Below are 17,346 nucleotides of genomic sequence, written 5' to 3' on the forward strand. Positions count from 1 at the left end.
AGTGACTATTTCAAAGGATAGTAGTCGTCCATGATTTACTTCCTCCGTATTGATCCTGAGATGAATTGATAGGAGCACTGAGGATGAATATATTCATCTTTTTATCACCAATGATGTTAACGTGATGGCATTTGCCACCTGCCACCAAGGCAATGACGATAGAGTTGTGGCATTCAACGGACGGTGGTTTAAGACTGTTTGTCAAACATATGATGTTTCTTGACCTATCAAAATTTTAATTTATTAAGAGCTCACTCTCTAAAAATTCATATTAAGTATCTAATTCATCCCTAGGATTTCCATTTGCTCAGAGATCCACCTCTGAGACTTTTGTCAAGTATTATGTCTTCCTTGTCGTGTTAGGATTTGCTAGGAGCTCACTCTTCGGGGCTTCTTGGTTAAAGATCTTGTCTTCAAATTTGACATATCAAGACTTTAACTTGCTAGGAACACACTCTCTAGGAATTCATATTAAGTATTCTATTCGAACTTCACATATAAGAGTTTACTCTTTATGACTTCTTGTAGACATTTGTAGACATTTGATCTTTCTTGACCAACAATGATTTTAATTGTTAGAAATAAGGGTGAGTAAAAATTCATTTTGATTATTTTGATAATTCATTTTTAAAAAAAATATCTATCGATTTTATCGAAACACACAAAATCAAAATAAAAAATTTCTCATATTCGAACATAGTTAAAAAATAATAATTTTAGTTTTTATTAAATATATCATTAGTAAAAAAAATTGATTAATTCAATTTTTATCAAATTAATCAATATTTTATCTATTCAATTTATTTAGTTTTTACCGAAAATTTTGATAAGTTTTGTTAATTAAAAAATAATAATTTATTTAATTTTCGATTAGTTCAGTTCGACTGATACTTTAAATATTCACCCCTAGCCAGAAGTTCAAACTTCTTATTAGATATTTCATAATCTTAGACTTTACTTTCAGGAAGCACATCCTTTGAGACTGCATATTTGCTAAGACCTCAACTCTTACACATTCATCTTTCAAGTTTATCCAAACTACAACTATAGGCACTATCACTACCAGGATCCCACATTTACACAATTGACATAAGTAAAAATATGGATCAAATCAATTTTTATCAAACTTAAATAATATATGATATGATGCATAAGGATGAGATTTGATAGGATTATACAGTCAGAAGTCAAGATAACATGACAGTCAAGGACAATCCAAAGTCAAGAGGACATGATAGTTAGAAGTCAAAGAGACGTGACAGTCAGTAATAGGAGAGGAAAGAAGGAATTAGACCGGCTGACGTTATCAGCGGCACACTTCTCAGTCGGGTACAGACAGATCAAGATCCTAGGCCTAAGACATAAGATGTAGCCTGGAGTAATGCCTAACCTATCCCGACTGGTTGGGTATTCTCAACCCAATTCGCATAACCAAGCCGAGTATTTTCAGTAAGACAACTCTCAGTCGACCCTTTATCGATCCAAACTTGAAAGATGAGGCTCTCACCACAGCTCGTACCCCTCATCAAGACTTGAGTCAGGTGACACACCCGAACGATCATCCCGAACTGGCTGTATCTAAACCCGGGCGGAACAGAAATTACTAACCAACAACAATATCAGAGAATCGTAACGTTTTGTCAAGGAATAATTGTCATACATCAGAGAATATTCCAATGGTCGACTATCATCTGCGAATGAAACATTCTTTCTACCAATAGGAGGTCACTATACCTTCTCTCTCATCCGACAAGCCCTGACATCCAATATTTTTTGACAACATGCAAGCTCTGAAGGTACGCAATGTCATATAAAAAGGAAGACCCTCTTCCTTAGCCAAGTATGCGCACATTTGTACTTGTCTTCTACAGTTCTTGTTCCTTCATACACTGTTCTTCTGAGGAAAAAGTACTTGACTTGAGCGTTGGAATATCTGCGCGGGGACTTTTTCCCTGATTTCGGATCTCTAACATTCCGTGTACTTGTCTGATTGTGCGTGGAGTCTTAGTACCATCGGTTTAGTCACCACTACCCGTCAATCCCGCGTGTGCGCGCGCGGGAAGGGGGGGTCCGTTTTCCCAAGTACATACACAAGGTTGTCCAAGTCGTCTCTCCGTCAACGCCAATGACATCTCAGTCTTCCTTTGTCTGACTAAAATTCCGAATATATATGTTAATGATTTTACCAATCACATAAAAAAATAATTAAACTCAAGGATGACTGTATCATCATCCCCAACAAATCAAACTTCCTAAAGATAGAATGCATCACAATCTACTTGGATTGCATTAATAGTCACGTATGATAGTGTCGACCAAACACGTCCACTTCCCTAGAAGCACAACGTCACCATGATGGCATCGGCCACCCACCGCAAGGCAATGGCGACAGAGATGTGGCATTCAATGGGTTGTTTACTAGTAGTCTTGATTGTGATTTGTAGCGCCTCTGAGTGAGGATCTTGCCTCGTTGGACACCACAGGACGCCAATTTTGCCATAGTTTATCTTCTCTAGTGGAGATTAGCTTGGTTGTAATAAAATAGCTATTTGAACGTTTTCTTACATCGATTTACACGCACACCCTTTCAAAATGCTCGAACCATCAAATCTTGCCTCACCGGAACTCTTCGCTGAATTTGTTTTTGATTCTATCTCTTTCGAATGAGTCGAACCTTTATTCTCCAGTGTCTGCATAGTTCGAGCACCGTGCAGCGGCTAGGGTGAAGCGCTCGCCAGATATTGCGGGCCGTATCTACATGGAGCTGCTATGTTTGTTGTGGCTGTCTGCCATCCAGATGCGCGGCTAAAGAATCCATCCACCGATTCTCCTCACATGCCGCCCACCTCCCGTTGTCCCCCCCTTCCAGCTCCCTTAAATCGAAGGGAATGAAGTTGGCTATTCATAATTCAAGCCATATCCTTTCAAGGCCTGGTCCACCAGAGTTGGACTAGAGGGCTAGGAGTCCCCTTGACCGAGCACTGCAGCTGGCCTTCTCCTTACGCCTCAGCCTCCCTCCACCAAAAGCAAAGGAAAGAACGAGAAGAACAAAATTCCATTCTTTGCCTTCTCCATCGCATTTAAAGCAATGGAAACCCACCGCCGCTCTTATTCCCCTTCCTCGTGATACGAGGCCATGCTATTTCCATAGACTGCCGCACTCTTTCTGACGCCACGCGGCGGGCGTATGGGCGGCGGTCTTCTTTCTCAGCTGCTCGGGTTCTGTTTCTGGGGATTTTTATGGCTGGCAGGACCGGTCGCCGTTTTCTCCGGCGGACCAGGAACTCTCGGTTCCGACTACGCCTCCGTGGCGGTGGACACCACGGCCGTCATTGCGGTGACCGACAAGGATTTTGTGTGCGCTACGCTGGATTGGTGGCCGCCTGACAAGTGCGATTATGGGACATGTAGTTGGGGCTTCGCTTCCCTCCTTAACCTGGTCAGTTAATTTGCGCCTTTCTGCATCACGACCTTCAAATGTGGCTTTTTTTTAGGTGTTGAAGTTTATATTTCCAACCTGCCATTCAACATTCAAATGCTCCTGCTGCTCTGCTACGATGGACTGGGAAAAACCTTGCCTCCTTCATCGATAGGCTTTAGCGAGGACTATGATCCCTGAAAAGAAAGCGTCGTGCTTAACTATGCATGCTTTCTTTGTTCTAAAATTTCAAACGCACAAAAGAAATTGTTTGCTGGACCATTGTGTCTAAAGGCATTTAAGGCATTCTGGTTCTCAGGAATATTATCTTATCCTCATTATTTCTGATGGAGTAGTTATTCATACATTTCGTTGGAATATGAATTTTATGAATTCACTCTTGACCCTTCTTAGCTATTCCTTTACATCAAACCATATATTGGAATTGTTATTCCATGAGACGTATACAGGAATGCATTCTAATTTCTTCCTTCTCCATCCTATTGCTTAAGAAAAACTATGTTACCCTTTGCCAATTTCATTTTGTTAACCAAACATAACATTAGCTTATCCATAGTCTAGTTTGTAGTCAATTTAACATGATGAATCTCCCATGCAAGTAATCTTCTCAAATTCTGAACTGCATTTCCCTAAACATTAAAAAGTCTTTGTGTTTCATTTTCTACATGCAGTCTCTTTTTAAATGATAACTTGTTTGTAGAAAAAACATTGATTTAAAGGCCATGATTGACACTTGTGTATGGAATTGTACTCTGATGCAGAATCTTTCCAACCCTGTCTTGCTGAATGCTGTCAAAGGTGGGAAAGCAGTAATTAAGTCGCAGCATATTTTGTTATCTTTAATAGTCAAAATTGATACCTTTTCTTTCCATCAATATTTTTCTTCTTGTGTTGTGTATTTCTTTCTTCAGCATTCTCTCCGCTGAAACTTCGTCTAGGAGGCTCCTTGCAAGACAAGGTCATATATGACTCAGGGGATCCAAAACAACCTTGCACTCCATTCAGCAAGAACACTTCTGAGATGTTTGGTTTTACTCAAGGTTGCTTACCGCTGCCTAGATGGGATGAACTCAATGAGTTCTTCAACAAGGCTGGGTAGTAATCTCTTGTAAAGTTGAATTCCAGTAACTTGTGTTCCGGTTGCCCTTTTTGTTTAAGAATTCTACGTTTGGCTTCAGGGCTGTCATCATCTTTGGTTTGAATGCTCTTAACGGAAGAATACCTCAGAGTGATGGTTCTCTAGTTGGACCATGGAACTACAGCAATGCTGCTTCTTTTATTCATTATACTGTCGACAAGGGTTATGCCATCCATGGATGGGAGCTTGGTAATTATTTGATCTACTGCAATCAAGACTTATATAATGAATTTGTAGAGTGAACATTGTTTTTCCACTATTTTTGGATATAAGACTTTGACATTGAGAAATACTGAACTGAAACTATAAAATTAATTGGTTTTCTCAATATGTCATTTCATTAATCTCTTGCACTATAGGAAACGAAATAAGTGGATCTGGAGTTGGAACGAGAATTGGAGCGGACCAGTATGCTGAAGATGTCATCAACCTCAAATCCATCATTAATGACATCTACCATGGCTACCAAAGCAAACCATTGGTACTGGCACCAGGGGGCTTCTTTGATTTCAATTGGTTCGGTGAAATCATCAGCAAGACAAAACCTGACTTTCTGGATGTAATCACTCACCACATCTATAATCTTGGTCCAGGTGACTAATTAATCTACCAGCATTAGATGCATATTTGGCATTCCTCTCTCCAGTGCACTAACTTTGAACAAGCTGTGTTATTGAATCAGGAGTGGACCAGCATTTGGTTGAGAAAATTCTCGACCCCTCTTACCTGGATGGCGAGGCCAGCACATTTAGCGACCTGCAAAGGATCCTCGGTGGTGGAGGGACTTCCACTACTGCTTGGGTCGGTGAAGCTGGAGGCGCTTACAACAGCGGTCACCATCTAGTGACTGATTCTTTTGTTTTCAGCTTCTGGTGAGCCAATGATATCATTTCTTTACTAGACATAACCTTTACAAAAATCTCTTTCAGGTCAAATTATTTTAGCCTTTTGGAGTTGCTAGGTACTTGGATCAACTGGGCATGTCAGCTAAATACGACACCAAGACTTATTGCAGGCAATCATTGATCGGAGGAAACTATGGCCTACTAAACACCACCACCTACCACCCAAATCCTGATTACTACAGGTTCATTTTCCACTAGACAATCCATTTCTTAATCCTCGTCTATGAAGAGAGCCTCATTTTACTTTTGCTCATTTGACGCAGCGCACTGTTGTGGCATCGGTTGATGGGTAGACGAGTTTTATCAACAAAATTCACTGGCACAAACATGATAAGGGCATATGCACACTGTGCTAGAGATACGGTAAGCTTACTGTATTTATCAAAAACCCTTTTTCATTGGTTCTCTTACTTAATAAACATCTATCTATCTTTTCATTGGCAGCGAGGAATCACACTAGTTTTCATCAATCTCAGTGGCAACTCTACAACACAAGTGTTCGTCACCAGCCAGACATCTTACTCAACGCCTATAAAACTTCGTCGTCATAAAAAGCACAGAACAAGAATCTACCACTTGCCAAGGCTAGGGAAGACTTCAGAATTCACCAGGGAAGAGTACCACTTAACATCGAAGGGCGGGGATATTCACAGCCAGACAATGCTGCTGAATGGCAATATCTTGTCCGTGGACTCGAATGGAAATATTCCGGAGCTTGAACCTGTTAAAGTTGATGCAACAGAGCCAATTAGAATTGAACCATTTTCCATTGTCTTTGTCCACATTGCTTACATTCAGGCTCAAGCTTGTAGGTGGTAGCTATTAGTCTTAAGAAGTGTAGAGCGTTGGTTGATGCATTCAGAGTGGATTGCTAAGTAGTCCATTCTTATGGCAGTAATGCCGACAAGTATTGCAATTATTTTCTTCTCTAACTTTGATTGAATAATTAATGGTGGAAGAATGAGCCATTGGTTTAAATTATTGAAGCTCTGTCGGCAATCATCTGGCAGAAATTTATAGCAAAAACTATTTTTACTTCATCTGTCCAAAATGGTTGTTAGGTTCCTATCTCAATGGACCACCAGAAATTAATTGCAAAAACCACTTTTCCTTCATGAGTCCAAAATGGTTGTTATGTAGCCATCTCATTCATTCTTTATTAGTCGGTTGAAAGAGTTGGATATAGATTATTAAAAAATAATAATAATGATAATAACAGGATGCGTCGAGGACTTGTCGGCAGTGCGCAAATGTTGAATTTGCTTTCCTCACGGGTTTCTGATTATTCTTGTCACCGGGAGGATGGAGAACAGAGAAGGCAATAGCAAGTGCTAGGAGATTTCGGAAGCATGAGGGGATTGTTAAAAGAGAGTAACTCAATCAATCAATAAGTAAATAAGATTCTATAAGATAATCAACTCAATCTCTCTATTTCTTTTGTATTGGACTGAAGCCTTTTCAATATCACATTATTAGGGCCCTTTTACTTATGGTGACTGAAAAACAAAGGAGGGAGAAAAAGGAGTAACCAAAAAATAATATTGAATGTTAGATGAAGAGTTAGGTCCTATGGAAGTTTTCTATTTATTCTCATGCTATATGAGGAAGTACTTGTAATGGACAGTTCAGAAGTCTAACTTGATATGTTTCTGTTGTATCATAGCCCTGGGACATATAGAAGTTTAAAGTCAATGTGTTTAAGTGTGCAACACTTAAGAACACGAAAAGTCAAGCGGAAGACACAGTAAATGAAAAGGATGGCACGAGGAGCGAGTTGACGGACTCGGTGCATCCGAGGGACGAGAAGCTACGGAACAGTACGCCGATGGAGCGAGAAGGATGCGCACAGCATTTCCGAGGGACGAGAAGTTAGAGGGGAAGATTGCTTGAGGACAAGGCCGGAGTTTGATTCAAGTGAGCTCAATTCTAACTGGTCAGAGAATCATCCAAGCAATCAGAGTGGAAGACCGGACAAGTCAACACAATGTTGACTTGTCCAGGTGCCTGGACCATGTCCAAACACCCGAACTTTGGTCGCCCAAAGAGGGTCTGGGTGCCCGGACCGCCTTGGTACTGAATAGGCGTCTCGTCGTAAAGCCATTGCTGCAGATCACTTTCTGGTTCACATCAACAGTACTCCGGGCACCCAGACCAATCCAAGTGCTTAGACGATGATAAAGTTTTATCATTGTACCATCGAATAGTCGCTGCGAGTAGATAAGGTGCACAGCTGGGAGCGTCCGGAGAGGGTTCAGGTGCCCAGAGATGTCACATCAGCAAATGACTATTTTCGACCAATGGATTATAAATAGAGCTCCGATCATCTTCATTCACCACAACACTCGGCAACACTTGTATTCGAGTCTCTAATCCCTGTTTTTATTTTCTGTGCTATTAATAGTTGTACGGGGCTTCTCCGCCTCCGAGAATTTGCTCGTAGAAGGAGTTTTGATAGTGTGCTTCAGTGTCTTAGATTAGCAACCTCCAAGGTTACAAACCAACCAAGTAAATTCGGTAGCCTCGTTTCATTTTATGTAATTTATTTCTATTTTTTTAACAAATATTTTTTAATCAAAAGTCAGAAAGTTTTAAGAAAGGGTATAATTATTATTTCAGATAATTTATCCCCCAATTATATCAACAATTTTATGGACTGAGGTGAGATGCTCATGCTCTTTTAATAAAAAATTGTACGTATATAAAAGGACACTTAATGATTCCAATCTTTGATTTTGCCTAAAAATTTGAGTTTCGTGTTGCAATTTTTTCGTTGATCAAAATTACATGGCAAGATCTGGAGGTGTGAAATATGCACCTCAGTAGCTGCGAGGAAACAAGGCAAATAGAAGAAATGGACAAAAGAGAGATTAAATAACACACAAGTTGTGATAAATGGCATAGATGACATTGTGTTCATCATCATATCACAGCAGTTACAACATAGTAATAATCATAAGCTTCCAGTGCGTTTTACTGCATGCTAAGATATCTGAAAATGGGCAGAGTTTTAAGGGAAATTTGTTTTTACATCCTAGAAATTTGAAGAGGAACCATGGCTTCTGTCAATCCTCCCTCATCACGAGCTGTAACAGATCTGATCCACCATGCTGCACCGTTAGACGCCTTCGGCATACTTCAACAACCATTATTCCAGAGGTGTAGGCTCCATGGACATACCTAGAGTGATCAGCGCTTGCAGCTTCACCGGCAAAGTACTGATTGTCAACAGGATCACAGGGGCTCTCATATTGATCGGTAGGTTTTCCAATTAAATCGCAAGAATAGGCCCCAAGAGAATCTGGATCAGTGCCCCAAGGCGAAACCAAATGTTGAATCTGTCAGAAATGGACGAAAGTTCAGTTTTGATGTTTTGAGAATTAAATTATTGAGAGGCACATAAGATGAAAGCAAAGAAACAAACCGGATCTGTTGCGTCTGGTACCATCTTCCTCAACTGAAACATGACAAAGTCAACAGCTTCTTAATCAGAAAGTTTCTCTATTACGGATGATTTATATTTGAATGAACGTCAATAATCTGATGTAAAAAAATTGTATTAAGGATTTTTTTAGTAATAAAATTTTATTATGATTTTTTATAATATAATTCAGTTATGATTTTTTTATAATAGAATTTTGTTAAGATTTTATCTGGTCTGGAATTTAGACATTATTTATAGGGATCATTATAAACTTAGGGTGAATTACATTTTACCCCTTGAGATTTGGTTAAAGTACGAAACGACCCTCGTGGTTTCAAAAGTAACAAAAAAAGTCCCTTGATTGGTCGGCGATAGTAGTCAATCGGTAAAGATAAAAAAAGACATGTATATCCCTGCGTTTCAGCGGGGAAAAAAATAAAAAATTAACTGAAGTAGCTGAATTTTTTTTTGACATATATACTGAATGCAATATATGTCTATTGATGTTGAATTAAGTGAAGAGGATGATATATTTGTGATAAGTGATGATGAAAATAACCATGGTACAAAAAAGGCGGAATCCGCCGCCCCGACGGCCCCCTACGCCTGCCCCATGGTGATGTAGGAGGAGGGTTAATCAGGGTGAATGCTGGGTTGACAAGTGGCTGGGGTTCGAGGCTTTAAGCCGGCAGACGGGGATATTATCCCACATTGCAACCGTCGACACTCGAACCGCTGCGTCATGGTACAACTTCCCAGCCACTTACCAACTGATCCAGCCCCTAGGGGCGATGATGAAAATAACCATGATTCTGTTGATGACAGTTGGTTTAACAAATATTGCATCCATGAAATCAAAAAAATTTAATGTCTTTACTTAATGTCGATAGAGACATATATACTGTCTTTTTGTACAGCTGAAAATTTAAGTACTCATTTTGGTGGAATGAAAGCATCTGTGGGTTTTTAATGTCTTTGTGTGGGCTGTTGTTTAGATGATCAGGTTGTTTTGCAATTACCTTTCTTTTGTTAAAGGGTAGTATTGTCCCGGATTTAAATTCACAGCATAATAAGGGTATTATTGTCCAAAAAAAGGAATTTATGATGACATCAGCATTTTAGTGTGCATTCCCAGCGCCAAAGGGTTATAATGTTCCAATGTTACCGGTTATGGGGCTTTTTTGTTACTTTTGAAATCACGAGGGTCGTTTCGTACTTTAGTCAAACCTCAGGGGGTAAAATGTAATTCACCCATAAACTTATTGTATTATGAGAATTATTGAATGAGATTCTCTTGTGTAAAGAGAATTCTAATAAAATTTTGGTCGTTTTTTGGAGTAGGCACGCCACCGAACCACGAGAACTCTTCCTCTTCTCGTGTTTACTTTTTTTGTGCGTCTTTGTGTCGTTGCTCCGCGCAATCTCTTTCTCTCTTCCTTTTTTTTCACGTTAGAAGTTGAGAAGTGTTGCCCTCTCTTTACACAACAATTAGTATTAGAGCTGCATGTTTTGGCGGATTTCTTCAACATATCAAGGACGTTTTCTGTGAAGTTTGATATGGTGAAGTTTGACAGAACTAGAAATTTTGGATTATGACAAAAAATGGTCAACGACTTGTTGGTTCAACAAGACATGATGGAGGCGATAGGAGAAAAGAAACTAGAAAGCATGTTGGGAAAACAATTTGTTGACGGAGATTTTTGGGGACTTAGCTAAATTTAAAATTACACAAAATTTAAATTCAACTTACAATAGAGATGACCTGAGCGGATAATCTCAGGTTGCCAGCAGGGGTTGGTTTCTGCTAAGTGATGAAGGCAGTCTGCACAATATTGAACGAGCGGGTTGATCGGCCAAGCAGCAAGAGTGAGCGCAGCAGATTAGAAAGGTCGACCGAGCAGCACGATCAAAAGGCAAAAAGAGGTCGACCGGGCAGTAAGTAGTCATCCGATCAGAGAGACAGATCAGAGTCGACCGTGCGAGTAGACAAGCCTAGCAACAGGCCGATCACGGACAGAGAGATTGGCAGGGTGAGTAGAGAGGTTGACTGGGCGGATGAAGAGACCGACCGGGAGAACTAATCGAGGCCTACGACTGACACAGTTTCCTTGAAACGGATTCGCCCCACCTCCGACTGTGCTTCAAGGCTTACTCGGGTCGTTTATTTCCCAGGATACAACGGTTGACAATAGTTCCACCAAGCACTAGCGGGCACGGCGAACTGAGTGGCACCGATTGCTATCACGGGCACTACGTCGAGCAGGAGTTGCACAACAGAGGTGGAGACACTGGTGGAGAGCTGATCAACGACAGCGTTAATGGTCGATTAATGACCATTACTCGCCGAGCAGTGAAACGCCGACCGTTTCACTCATTATCACTCGACCGTTTTGATTATGCATTAATCTCGAATTTAATACATCCGTTACACAACAACAAAAGGTTTACGTGGCAAAATGTTGGTTATTTCACTTGGACAAATTTTGCCCAATCGGTCCGGCATTTGGTGTGCATAGGTCATGCCCACACATGAGTCAACATGGTTCAGTGCAATTCGGACCTTGAATTTACACCTTCCCCTGCACACCCACACGTGAGAGAGAGTCTCTCCTCATGCATTTGTTCATATCCTCAATGCATGTGAATCAATATAAACCAACCAACATGCCATGAAACTCCTAATGTGAGACTAAAGTCTCATTCACAATGGAGTCTTTTTTCTTTTCACCTCTTCTCCATTCGCATCACTTATATCCAACAAAGCATTGAGAGATCAGATTGGGAAGAACTTCAGGTGAAGATAGTGGAAACAATCAGACTTTGCCTTACGAATGATGTAACGTACCATTTCATGGAAGAGGATTCATCGGTGGCAATTTGACAAAAGCTGGAAAGTCAGTACATGTCAAAGTCATTGATAAACAAGTTGTATTTTAATCAAAAATTATTTGGGTTGAAGATAACAGAACGAACCGATATGAGCTAACAAACGAATATATTCAACCAGATTGTTAGCGATATGAAGCAGGTTGATATAAAGATCAAAGACAAAGGCAAGATGCTGATGTTGCTTACTTGACTCGAGCTTGGTTTGACTCTATCTGAGCTTGATTTAGCTTGACCCGAGCTCAGTTTGACTTAACTTGAGCTTGATTTGATTTACCATCCTGTTTCGCTTAACTTTTGATTTGACCATACCACTTAATGATGACTATGATCTCCGCCCCATCAATATATAAGTAGAGAAAATGTCTTTGGGAAAGTAGAGATGACAATTTCATCTAAACTCAATGGAGGATTCGATATCTGACCCGAATGAAGAAGAGTATGGAGGGACTATATATATATATATGGATATACCCATCGGATATTTTATACTCGATGGATATAAAGACGGAAAATATATAATCTCATCTGAACCTGACTCATTATCATCCTAGCTCAAATTTAAAGTTAAAGTTGTTATCTAGAAAAGTTATTAAAAATTATATCCAGACATGTAAATGAATAAGATATTTTTGAATAAATTTAGTATTTTGTTTTATAGTTTAAATTTAATAAATAATTATCCGTCGCGTGTAATATAATACATACATATGTAGACCAAGCTCATGCAATAATACAATGTAAGGATAAGAACCCTAGTAGAATAGATTCTCTTTCTTAAAAAATTAATTTAATTTTTTATATATGATATTAAACATAAGAACAGATACTTGATCTTAGCCAAAAGATCGAGAAATATATATTTTCTAATGTCGTCGGCCCAAGGTGTTTATAGAAATTTTTTCACTCATGGTATTATCAATCTTAAGATGTGAGACTAAAAAGAATCATAACAGTACATACTTTTTATTAAAAAATAATAAAAAAATGACTAATAAATTTTAAAATCATTTTCAATAGAAAATAACCTAATCACGTTTGTGAATTTTGAATAAATTTAAGTCGAAAAAATTATCATTCTTTCAATGACCAAGTGCACCTTCTCAATTCACCTAGTATAAAAAGAGAAGGTCCAACAAATAGGGATGTAATCGAGCCGAGCCGAGCCGAGCTCTTGAATGTTTGAGCTTGACTCGTTTATAATTGAGCCGAGCTCGAGCTTTATTTAATGAATATATTTATGGCTCACGAGCTTTTATCGAGCCTAAACAAGTTTAATAAGTATAAATTATAAATTTAAATATTCATTAAAAATTAAATTATATATTTAGAAAAAAATTATAATATTCTTATTAAAATTTACAATTTTATTCTAATAAATAAATTTAATATGTTTGACTATATTTTTCATAAGTAAAGTGTAAAATCTATAAATTTAATATCAAAACTATTATTTTTTTAATTTAAAAGTTGATTCATGAGCTTAACGAACACGAGCTAACCAGCCGAGTATTGCGAAGTTTGAGCTTGGTTTGTTTATCTTAACGAGCCTCATTAAACGAGTTCAAACGAGCTTTTATCGAATCAAGCTTCAAATAGCTCACGAACGACTTGATTCACCAACAAAGTAATTTAAGTGTGTTCTATAGGAAAGTTACCACAAAATTAATCGATATAACTTTGTTATTCGTCTCGGTAAAACACATTTATTTTCGTTCAATAGTAAAATAATATGAACAAATTTGATTTTTTTAATATTCATAAATAAATTAACTTATTATAAAATTGAATTATAAATTTATCTTTTATTAAGTACATACTAATTTATTTTTTTTTATTATTTTAAACTATTTATAATATGCTACAAGTAAAAAAAAAATATACGTTTCCTATATCATTACATGTATTAAATAAAAGTTTAATTTAAATTACAAGTAGAGTCACATTTAATTTAAATGTTAATTGCGCAAAAAGTAACAAAAGAGCTCAAACGGCGTCTACTTGTCGATCTTGCTGAATGATGATTTCATCTGCATTCACCGTGATGACCGTTCGGAAAGGCAGCTCAGTGTTCTTCTCGTCCCTTTCCCTATTGATATGATCCAATCAATAGCAGGATCAAATCAGGGCAATCATCCATTTCCATAGTCTCTCGCTTTCTGTGTTCAACCTCACTCAACTGATCGCTGGTAGAAACCACGACGTTCTTCAGTCTGGCGGCGCAGTAGATGCTCTCCGGAAGTCCTCTGAGTTTTGGGCAGCCCATAAATCTGCACTCTTCCAATCTTGGAAACAGCTTGAGGTTTCTTTATTGTTTTTCTCTGACCTCGTCGGACGCAGCGTGCAACGTCCACTCTTCCCAATTCGGCATGTCCATGAATTTCAGGACATCGAGTCTCGGAAATGCCACGGCATGAGGAGAAATGGCGCCAAGAAACTCAGGCCCACCTTTCTTACAGCCGACGCTCCTTGGATCTCTAGGAATCTCAACCGAGGGAGTTGCCCCAGCGGCGGGAGCTCCATGAAGCAAGGGAAATCACAGAGCTTCAGGAATTCGAGGAGAGGAAACGAAGCCTCCGCCGACGTCTACATCTATCATCTGTTGGCTTAGAATCGATAAATAGCGCACCCAAGACACACACTAATATGCAAGAGGAATAGAATGAGGAAGAAGATAACTGATAAAATACTTTCTTAGAAGATGAAAAAATGAATTTGAATCATTACACATCTCTAGGACCCTTTAAATACACCACAAACCTAAGACTAATTCCTATATTTTATCCCATGAAAATAGGAAGACTAATTCCACTCATTTATCCCTTAAAACTAGGAAAGCTTATCACCACTAACGCAAGAAAAAAAATAAAAAAAAATAAAACCACGTAGCCACTACTTATCATGTCCGGATTATATGCTCACATTACCCCTCCTAATCCTGACATGGTTCTAAGTCACGGACTCCGAGTAGTTATCGCATGGCAGCTAGCTTCACTCCCAGCAATGCTTTTAGTTAATACATCGGCTTGTTGTTCTCCGGTATTAACGAACTCAACCACAATCTGTCCACCTTTGTCACCACGAGCAGTCCATCTGTCTGCACCACGAACAAGTCTATCTGTCTGTGTTATCCATGGCTCCGCTTCTTTGGCCCCGCGCCAAAGTCTATTTGCACACCAAGTGTTCGGCCCACAACTCGATCTCTTCGGCACCACGAACAAGTCTCGTCTGTTAGTTCTCTTGGCGCCACGGGCAAGTCTGTCTGCTCGCACATTCGTTGCCACAAACAAGTCCCGTCTGTCTGCTCCTTTGGCAACACGAGCAAGTCCATCTGTCCGCCTTTGCTGCTTGGCATATGTTGCATACCCGCCACGCTCGCTTCGGTGCCAAGTTCGCCTCCTGCAAACTTGGGCTTGGAATGTGCCCAACGCACTGCCAATCCTCTGCTTAGTATGGCTTGCGCCCATTCCACACTTGCTGGTTTGCGAAGTCTTCCTCCTGTAAGACTTGAGCTTGGGCAGCCCTGCACTGCCGCTCTGCTTGGCATGCCTTCCGCGCATGCCCGACTCGGATGTATGCCAAGTCTGCCTCCTGCAGACTTGCACATGGACAGTGCCCCGCGCACTGCCGGTTCGCTGCTTTGCATGTTCCCTAGCCAGGTTGGGTCTTCTAGTCTTGCTAGGAGACACACTTGCTTGAATATCTTCAAGGTTATCTTGTACAAGCGATTCTATGTTCGCTTTACCAGCATCAAGATCTTCCTGCTCCTATCAATCACCTTCATGGTATCTCTTTTCATGTGCACCTCGTTCCCAGTTTCTGTCAATTGGCCGAGACTTATGATATTACTACAAAGTTTCGGAATGTAGTATACCTCGTGGAGAGCCTTCCGATCACCGTTCTTGCATTCGAACACAATCGTCCCCTTGCCCATGATCTCAATGGTTGATCCATCGCCAAACCTCACCCTCCCAGTGATGATTTCATCTAGTTCTTGAAACTTCTCGCGATGACCAGTCATGTGGTTGCTGGCACCGTTGTCAAGGTACCAGACGTCTTTATCTCCTTTATTAACGCTGCGGTACATCTCCGGTAGCAACCTATCTTCACTGAGCAGAATGATATCCTGCCGCTCACATCTAGTGTCAGACTCCTCGTGGGACACGGTCATCATCAGTGTTGGTTCTTCATCGGTGGCGCAAGTGAGGTGAGCCTCATCATCACGCCGCTTGTTGTAGCATTCGGACGCATAATGCCCCATTTTCTCACAATTGAAACACTTTATATGTCTTTTGTCACGAGTGCCTCTGTCGTTGCCGCTAGTGCCTCCTGCACTGTCTTGGCTCAGCGTCCCACGACCACGACTGCGTTATTTGCCACGACTAGGGCAGCTGGATCCACGCCCCTTTCCTCCTGACGAAGTGTCCACGTTGCTCCTCTTCTGTCACATTTGTCATTCGGCATGAGTAAGTAGGAGCTCTCTTTCAGTGTCATTGGTGTTGCCGCGTAATCGTAATGTTCGTTCCTCGTACGCCTTCAGTCGCCCAATAGTCTCCTCAAATAGTATCGTCTCAAGATCGTGAAACTGCTCAATACCGGCAACAATAGGGAAGAACTTATCAGAGACAGATTTGAGTAACTTTTTACCAAAGATGAATCTTCAAGCATGGCACCAAGAGCGGAGAACTTGCTGCTCATAGCACTGAGTTTGCCAGCAAACTCATCAATCGTGTCAGTCTCCGTCATCCGGAGGGCGTCAAACTCGCTCTTCAACGTTTGTACGCGTGCCTTCTTCACTCGATCACTTCCAAGGTACCTCGTCTTGAGGTTGTCCCAGACTTCCTTCGCCGTCTTCTTTTTTGCGATCTGGAGAAGCATGTCTTCGGGGACACACTGCAAGATGTATGCACGTGCCTTTTTATCCTTCTTTGCATCCACCTGGGCTCCTTCCACTGGCTCCACCGCCTCCCAAACTCCCTGGGCATCAAGGATCGCCTTTGTCTTTATTGCCCACACAGTATAATTGTGAGGGCTTAGCATCGGATAGGGAAATGACACTCCGTCGTTTTCCTTTACAACAACTTGTGGGATGCCAGACATTTTTGTGGAATCGTGGATTCTTGGGTGTTCTATACTGCCAAGGCTCTGATACCAAATGTTGGCTTAAAATCGATAAATAACACACCCAAGGCACACACTAATATGCAAGAGGAATAGAGTGAGGAAGAAGATAACTCATAGAATACTTTATTAGAAGATGGAAAAATGAATTTGAATCATTACACATCTCTAGGACCCTTTAAATACACCATAAACCTAAGACTAATTCCTATATTTTATCCCATGAAAATAAGAAGACTAATTCCACTCATTTATCCCTTAAAACTAGGAAAGCTTATCACCACTAACGCAAGGAAAAAAAATAAAACCACGTAGCCACTACTTATCATGTCCGGATTATATGCTCACATCATCCAGTTGGGAAATCGCCGGCCCGGGAAGTTGTAGAGACAAAGTTCCTCCAGGCTCGACGGAGGAAGCAGTCCGCTACAGGTCT

The 17,346-nt window shown here is 40.3% G+C and overlaps 2 protein-coding genes across 2 annotated transcripts; one reads left to right on the plus strand and one right to left on the minus strand.

The window, feature by feature from the left end:
* Positions 1-2,895: 2,895 nt before the first annotated feature.
* Positions 2,896-6,463, plus strand: LOC122002734 (heparanase-like protein 3). Its single transcript, XM_042558018.1, has 9 exons — positions 2,896-3,439; positions 4,201-4,237; positions 4,351-4,534; positions 4,618-4,766; positions 4,937-5,170; positions 5,260-5,449; positions 5,539-5,664; positions 5,746-5,845; positions 5,927-6,463. The coding sequence occupies exons 1-9, from the start codon at positions 3,188-3,190 to the stop codon at positions 6,299-6,301; spliced, it is 1,647 nt and encodes a 548-aa protein (XP_042413952.1). The 5' UTR covers positions 2,896-3,187; the 3' UTR covers positions 6,302-6,463.
* A 1,920-nt stretch (positions 6,464-8,383) lies between these two features.
* Positions 8,384-8,963, minus strand: LOC122000531 (polyamine oxidase 5-like). Its single transcript, XM_042554910.1, has 3 exons — positions 8,904-8,963; positions 8,660-8,817; positions 8,384-8,576 (listed from the first exon to the last, which is right to left on the minus strand). Exons 1-3 carry the CDS (start codon positions 8,943-8,945, stop codon positions 8,507-8,509), a joined length of 270 nt encoding a protein of 89 aa, XP_042410844.1. The 5' UTR covers positions 8,946-8,963; the 3' UTR covers positions 8,384-8,506.
* Between the last annotated feature and the right edge of the window lie 8,383 nt (positions 8,964-17,346).

This window comes from Zingiber officinale, chromosome 7A (assembly GCF_018446385.1).
Source record: "Zingiber officinale cultivar Zhangliang chromosome 7A, Zo_v1.1, whole genome shotgun sequence".
Lineage (NCBI taxonomy): Eukaryota > Viridiplantae > Streptophyta > Magnoliopsida > Zingiberales > Zingiberaceae > Zingiber > Zingiber officinale.

Bases quoted from the DNA above. Each gene is read 5' to 3' on its own strand.
- LOC122002734 (XM_042558018.1), top strand. From the start codon at position 3,188: ATGGGCGGCGGTCTTCTTTCTCAGCTGCTCGGGTTCTGTTTCTGGGGA. The intron at 4,535-4,617 runs GTAGTAATCTCT...GTTTGGCTTCAG, and splicing joins GAGTTCTTCAACAAGGCTGG to GGCTGTCATCATCTTTGGTT. The intron at 5,846-5,926 runs GTAAGCTTACTG...TTTCATTGGCAG, and splicing joins CACACTGTGCTAGAGATACG to CGAGGAATCACACTAGTTTT.
- LOC122000531 (XM_042554910.1), bottom strand. From the start codon at position 8,945: ATGTTTCAGTTGAGGAAGATGGTACCAGACGCAACAGATCCG. The intron at 8,818-8,903 runs GTTTGTTTCTTT...CATTTCTGACAG, and splicing joins TACCAGACGCAACAGATCCG to ATTCAACATTTGGTTTCGCC. The intron at 8,577-8,659 runs GTATGTCCATGG...ATGGTGGATCAG, and splicing joins GCAAGCGCTGATCACTCTAG to ATCTGTTACAGCTCGTGATG.